This window comes from Notothenia rossii (genome assembly GCF_949606895.1).
Source record: "Notothenia rossii genome assembly, chromosome: 5".
Taxonomy (NCBI): domain Eukaryota; kingdom Metazoa; phylum Chordata; class Actinopteri; order Perciformes; family Nototheniidae; genus Notothenia; species Notothenia rossii.
Window position 1 is genome coordinate 68153720 of NC_136903.1, and position 7515 is coordinate 68161234.

At 39.0% G+C, this 7515-nt stretch overlaps 2 protein-coding genes across 2 annotated transcripts in view; one reads left to right on the top strand and one right to left on the bottom strand.

Moving 5' to 3' along the window:
- Positions 1-76: 76 nt before the first annotated feature.
- The window catches only part of rtf2 (replication termination factor 2), a 21288-nt gene continuing 13849 nt past the window's right edge, over positions 77-7515 (top strand). The window contains exons 1-5 of the mRNA XM_079680945.1: positions 77-233; positions 689-783; positions 972-1065; positions 1174-1313; positions 1661-1739. Coding sequence (XP_079537071.1) covers positions 165-233; positions 689-783; positions 972-1065; positions 1174-1313; positions 1661-1739 — 477 coding nt within the window. The 5' untranslated portion in view covers positions 77-164. The remainder of the gene's footprint in view (positions 234-688; positions 784-971; positions 1066-1173; positions 1314-1660; positions 1740-7515) is intronic.
- gcnt7 (glucosaminyl (N-acetyl) transferase family member 7) overlaps positions 1747-7515 on the bottom strand; it is a 12719-nt gene continuing 6950 nt past the window's right edge. Inside the window, exon 4 of the mRNA XM_079680944.1 lies at positions 1747-6349. Within this exon, the coding sequence (XP_079537070.1) occupies positions 6108-6349 (242 nt within the window). The 3' untranslated portion in view covers positions 1747-6107. The remainder of the gene's footprint in view (positions 6350-7515) is intronic.

Genomic DNA, 7515 nt, shown 5'->3' on the forward strand with positions numbered 1-7515 from the left:
TCTGAAGATTTGGTTAATTCAGTCACTAGAGGGCGACATTACATCAATCGCACATCCCGCGAGTTTGGGAGAGCTCTCGTTGTTTGTTTACAAGCTGGGAACTTCCTGCCTTAGTAGCTTTGTCCAAAGTAAGCTAATCGGTTGATTCAACTTTATCTTTCAAGATGGGATGTGATGGTGGCACGATTCCTAAAAGACACGAGTTGGTGAAAGGCCCCAAAAAAGTAGAGAAGGTGTGTAATGCTTATTTTTATTATATGTGAAGTTAATAACTGTTCGCGATGTGGCTGTTTTTAGGTTGCTAACTGTTAGCTGGCTAGCATTTGGCTATTTGTTAAGATAGTAATTAAAACAATTTGAAGCGATACTTTCAGTTATCTTAGGTTAGTAATCCATTTATAAAAATGTTTTCGACAATTGATAAATGTGTCTTGTGAGGTGTTGTGTTGCTTGACGCAAAGGTTGGCTAACTACTCGACAGCTAACTAGCTAGCTAACGTTAGCTTTTAACACTTACGTTATTGGTAATAGTAGGTTACATTACGTGTTATTTATCTTACATTTATATATGATATAATGTTTAAAATATTTAATCTTGACATTCTTAAGACATAGGTAATTAACAGTTAACTGCTATTTGTGTATATGTTGTACGGTGTGCTCTTACATGCCTGTTTAATGTGTCCAGGTTGATAGAAATGCAGAGCGAGCTGCCAAATGGAAATACTGTGCCTTGAGCCAGGAGAAACTCAGACGCCCCATTGTTTCCTGCGAGGTGGGAAGGTAAGAGTTGGCTCTCTCTGTTAGTCATCGATCAGGCAGAAATAATTTGCCCAGATGCAACTGCGGAGACAGGTGTTTTACATTATGTGACAGTGAGGGTTCGTGTCACAAACAACTCAGCTTATTGTAGAAGATTCAATTATTGCAGCACACTATGACTTTAAAGTCCGTTCCATGTTTTGTTTCAGACTCTACAACAAAGATGCTATCATTGAATACCTTCTGGATAAGACTGCTGACAGACCCAATATGGAGGTTGTTACTCACATCCGTGGGATTAAGGTATGTTGACACTGTTTTAAACTCCCAAATTCAGAGCTATGACACTCTTGTGTGGATTTGCGGTGATTTCATATTCACATTTTTCATGTTTATCAATCCCCTCTGCAGGATATTAAAGAGCTGAATTTGACTGATAACCCTGAGTGGGCGGGAGAGAGAAGTAATACTAAAGGAGACGTATATGAGGACCTCCACTGCGGCATGTTCATTTGCCCTGTTGTTGGGTTGGAGATGAATGGCAAGCACAGGTAACAAACAAAGAGTAGAGGATCCACATCATAAGAATAATTAAAGACTGGTGTTTTATTGTGATTATTATATCCATTTGATTTAAAGATCAACTTTGACATCTGGGGGACTGTAGTCTATCTTCAGTCAAGGGTTACATTTACATCAGATGACATTTCAAATATTTGTTATCACATTGTTTATATATTTGGCATGATGCCACTGTTCTCCTGACCGGTATAACATTTCATCCAAATGTTTTGTTCAAACAATGTTAGAGGAATGCACCTTATTTTGTGGAAGAATATGTCCAAATCGTTTAAGATTCCTTTTTAAATATCAAATACATGAATGTTTCTATTCCTAGGTTCTGTTACCTGCAGACTTGTGGCTGCGTCTTTTCTGATAGGGCCCTGAAAGAGATCAAGACAGATATCTGCCACAAGGTGAGAGATGTTGCTATTTTTTTCCCCAGTCACTTTGTTCCAAGTTTCTGACCAAGACACTATGACATTAGTCTGTTTTTATTTTCCTATTGCAGTTTAATATTTCAGCTTAACCTCTGATCTCTCACTGTTTGGCAGTAGTTTTGCTTCTTTGATTCATACAAAGTGTTCTCTTACGGCTAATGCTTGGTAAATAAGCAGCATTTGTATCAGTGTAGATAACACAATAGCTGTCTGGCATTGGCATATGGTTCCAGATGCACAATCTGTTGCTTAGATGGGTACAAATGTGTGTTACTATTCTGAAGTATACGATTTGTGGTTGTATACCATGTTTCAGCTCTAAAGAAAATTGTTGTAGCCTATAATAAAACACTTTTATATACATTATTTAATTATTTAAGGTATTTAGAACTCTCAGAAGTGTCAACATGTGTGATAGTCCAAATCAGTAAACGTAAACCTTGGGAGACTTCCTTTTTTTTATTTCTGCAATTTACAATTTTGCATATGTATTACAGGCTTATGTTACAAATAGATTAATAGAATATCCTATCAGTTCCGTGTGAAAGTTTGTTATAGGTAATTCTAAATGTCAGCAAAAATGTACTTCATAACTTGTACTCAACAGTACAACAAAAGTAGCTGCGTTAACAATAATATTGATTGAAAGTCCAGGAATATTTGTTGTTGATTTGGTTCAGAAGGGCAGTTATGCTAAATGACAGCATAGCTAAAATTGCCGTAGCCAATAAAACACTGTTATTTGCAAAGACTGTAGGCTATCACTTACAAATCCTATTGAAGTACAAAAGAAAGCAGAGAGCCTACTCTGATTTGGCACTATACTATTGATGGATTGTTTTACTAATATGGCAGAAGTTCAATTATATATGCATTAGGTATCCCCTTTCATGTTAGGTATAACGTTTGGGTAATCTATTTGGCATTATTTTGTCATCGGAAACTGTGGCCACTATTTCAGTAAATGTCTATAGAGCCAGGTTTACTGTTTACTAGCCATTTCCTGCAAATATTCATTATGCAGCAACATGGGAATCAAAAGCAGGCCTATGAAGTATTTGAGGGCCTGGCTTTTTTAAACTTATTGTCAGTTTCTCATGCTAAGGCTATTACAAGTTGGCAGAGAGCAGATCATGTCTAGTTGCTGTTGTGCTTTCTGTAGAAGTGAAAACATCTTGGCACGGGTCAGTTGTTTGACTTTACCAGAAATACAACATAAGACAACTTACAGTGGCTCTTGTTGGAAACTGACTCTGTGAGCAGACAGATTTCGGCTCTGATAGACTTGTAAGGAAGTACACAATTGGTTGTATTTATAGCCACTGACATTTAGGCAGACTTTGTCTGCTTCTTATTCAAACTCAAATGTGGCCAGCATAGTGTAGACTAGGGTTTGAAGAATAAGAGTGGTATCAGTTACAGTCAGAGTTGGGTGTAACGCGTTACAAAGTACTGTAATAATATTACTTTTGTCGGTAACGGAGTAGTGTAACACGTTACTTATATAATTCAGTAATCACACTACAGTTACTAACATTGCCCCGACACGCGTTACTTTGTTACTTTTATAAAATCAGTCATAATCACACTGACAGACAAGAGGGGTTTCCGCCGCAGGTTTATATCTGCGCAATGTACGCGTCCACATCTCCACGTGCAGTGCTGCATAAATATGGCTGAGTCAGCGATAACTTTCGAGGGGTGGAGGTATGCCCATTATTTTGAGTTCGTCCGAAGAATAGACAGGAATGTGACGGTGATGTGCAAACTGTGTCCAGGCCAGAAGCTGTTATCCACTGCTGCAGGGACGTGCACAGGTATGGGCTAATGTTGCCCAGGCAACGGCCCGTTTGGCCTTTTTGGCTGACCTGCCCCTCTGGAGAGAGCAAGAGTTTGTTTTAATTTTTTCTGTTGTGGCCAAATCAACATGATAAGCCCACAATTAGTATTGTAGCGTCTCGCTGCGGGAAACACACCATTACCTCATTCACACCAATGGTGTTTCAGGGCCGGTTCGGAGCTGGAGCTTGAAAAGCACCGGGTTTTCCTCTTCACACCGCTGCGGAGCAGCCTCTTAGCTCCGGAATCCGGTTCGTTTCAAGCACCAAAAAATTGTCCGGCCAGAGCAAAAGCACCACATACGGCACGCTTACGTCGAGGCGGGGGCAGAGACAGATCAACTCCTGAACAACAACAAAAAGCTGGCGTTTTATCCAGTTTGTACACAACGATGGAGAAACTTAACAAGAGTTTCAGAGTTTCAGTTTTTCTGCCATAGACTGTATATGTAAAGGTTTCTGCTCATGGTGAAGCAATGTGTCTGTGTGTTAAGGTGGAACCTGAGGATTCACGTTGATCACCTCATTATAATTCATGATAAATCTATAAAACTATAAATATTAAACTTTACTTCACGCGTTCATTTGAGAACAGCTGTTACATACCAGGGTGAAGGTTACAGTTCATTTAAATGAAAGATACAACGTTACTCCAGACTCATGGTTCAGTCCACCTTAAGAATAAGACCGACCTCGGAAGCAGTTGTGTTTTAAAAAAAAACATCTAAATATAGCCTACTTGTAGTTGTTGTGCTTCTGTCTTTCTGTGTCTTTTCATCTGTAAACTCCCTCAACGGGGCCGCTCGCTCTCTTTTCTTGATAGCCCTCTCACGGGTGAACAGTTCAATGTCCCGCTTCATTGTAGGAATGCTGCCATGTCTCTACCACTTTAGTTTGACCATCTCTGTTACTAAGTTATGGATTACTTAATAAATAAGTAATTAGATACCTCACCGTTACTGCGCTCATAAAGAATGATAAGAATAAAAAATAATGCGTATTGAACTGGTTTCATTAATTAGTGTCTTTACGTTTCACAGACTGTTAGCTTGTTGTGGTAGGCTGGTAGCCTATTTTATTAAAGAGCATATAAAAAGAAAAACTTGTGTTATGTCTTCCTCAATGCAATAGTAATCGGGGGTGCAAGTGGAGTCTCGCAGAGGCAAAACTGTGGCGCGCTTACACTGTACACTGTAGGTGCGCTGCAGTCTGCGTGATCTGCCTGTAGGGATGGGCGGGCCGGCCCTGCGAGTAAAGTAATGAGTTAATTTATGTAGAGAGTAATGAAGTAGTGTAATAAATTACTTCTTTTTTTTTATTACTTTTTTTTTGTAACGATCCCATCTCTGGTTACAGTGAGGAATGAGAACAGAGTTATGAAACTAAGCATAATATTAAAACTGATAACAAACGACATGCTTATATACATTGGCAGCATTATAGCATTTAAATGAACCAGAAACACAACTGATGAGCTTTTCAATTTGCCACATACTGTGTGTGTGTAGCAAGACTGCTCTTATCTGTACCCTCATTTCACTAATTTCCGTTTTTCTAACACCGATAAGCAAAATACACTTGCCAAGAAAAAACAACTGATGGAAAACTCACACACATTTTGGAACAGTGTTTTTAAAAGTGATATCCTTTTGATGTTTTTATCTTTTGTCCCATTTAGAGAGCCACTTTTGCATTTATCCTAGTAATCTTTAACACATGCAAGTCATATGGTGAACATTGAGAACAGGCCATGTCTCTCTTGTCTCCTCTCTTTTTGCAGATGAAGAGATGCTTTATTTCAATACATTTGATAACTTTGTACAGTAATTTCCTGCTTCGCATCCATCTTCCACCTGTTCCCTTAACCTTGTTTATTTTGTTTTAGCAACTGTTAATGTTCTAGGACGCTTAACTGAGAGGCACATCAAAGAGCCTCTCATATCTTGTCAACATTGTCATTGTTCGCATGTTAGCATACCAATCTTAACATATTGTTTAGATGGAACACAGCCTCAAAGAGCCACTTTCATATCGCTTGGTTTTTATTTTAAAAGAGAGGAAGGATGTTTTTTTGTTTTTTTCTTTATTCGTTTACACCTGCTACTCTTTAATTAGTAAAAAAAAACACACTAGTCCTTTTCATGGCAACACAATGAACTATAAATTAAGTTATACGATATTAAATTCATATTCAGCAGTTTATTCAACCAATTGTTTAGTGCAGTTGTCTCGGATAGAATCTGTTAAATAGTTTTATACTTAAATAATAATAAATACATATTTTACTTAAATATGTTTTTAAACTACATTGCTTCAATGTCTTTTATAACTTAAAAAAAGTAACCCATGTCAGTGAACAGTAACCGCGATGCAGAGGAAGTTGTCAACACATTATCGTCATTTCAGTTTTTTCTGCCCACATTTTTGACGTTCATAGCCACTCAACGGATGCAATTAATTTGACCTAAATGTAGCCACTCTTTCGTTGAGGACACCAACAGCGACTTCATGCTCCAGCAATGCTGTTGAAGTAGCTGCTGCTTGAGTTACTCTGTGTTGCCAGCAGCCAGGAGGCCTCGATGGGAACAATAGTCTGGTTCAGGACCTTGTTCCTGTGCCACTGCTCCAGGCAGTCCAGGGCCTCAGGAAACGTGTTACTCTCAAACTTATTGGCAAACATGCTGTTCCTGTTAACGATCCACGGCAGGTCTTCAACTCCATAGATACAGATGTCTCGTACATAATGCCCTGGAAAAACCACATCAAACCTAATAATTACAAACATAATACTTCTAATCTTTAACCTTATAAATGTCATGAAAAACAGACTCAACCTCAAGGCAAGGTCATATTAAATAAACCCTCTATTTGTTTTCCTATCGTCTTTTCTTAGTTGAATCTGTGTTGCCTTAACCAGAACACAGTCCTTTTAATCCTGTCTGGAGCCGAAGAGCCAAACAAACGCAGAAAGCACACATTGTTTATGTCATAATAAAGATAGAGGATAAAGTATGAGGTAGGACAATGTTAAAAGGAAGAAGTGTCATATGTGTTTTAGTGAGATTGGCTACAGCACAGCAGTGGGGCAAAAAAGTATTTAGTCAGCCACCAATTGTGCAAGTTCTCCCACTTAAAAAGATGAGAGGCCTGTAATTTTCATCCTAGGTATACCTCAACTATGAGAGACAAAATGAGAAAAGAAAATCACATTGTCTGATTTTTAAAGAATTTCTTTGCAAATTATGGTGGAAAATAAGTATTTGGTCACCTACAAACAAACAAGATGTCTGGCTCTCACAGACCTGTAACTTCTTCTTTAAGAGCCTCTGCTCTCCACTTGTTAACTGTATTAATGGCACCTGTTTGAACTCGTTATCAGTATAAAAGACACCTGTCCACAACCTCAAACAGTCACACTCCAAACTCCACTATGGCCAAGACCAAAGAGCTGTCAAAGGCAACCAGAAACAAAATTGTAGAACTGCACCAGGCTGGGAAGACTGAATCTGCAATAGGTAAGCAGCTTGGTGTGAAGAAATCAACTGTGGGAGCAATTATTAGAAAATGGAAGACATACAAGACCACTGATAATCTACCTCGATCTGGGGCTCCACGCAAGATCTCACCCCGTGGGGTCAAAATGATCACAAGAACGGTGAGCAAAAATCCCAGAACCACACGGGGGGACCTAGTCAATGACCTGCAGAGAGCTGGGACCAAAGTAACAAAGGCTACCGTCAGTAACACACTACGCCGCCAGGGACTCAAATCCTGCAGTGCCAGACGTGTCCCCCTGCTTAAGCCAGTACATGTCCAGGCCCCTCTGAAGTTTGCTAGAGAGCATTTAGATGATCCAGAAGAGGATTGGGAGAATGTCATATGGTCAGATGAAACCAAAATAGAACTTTTTGGTA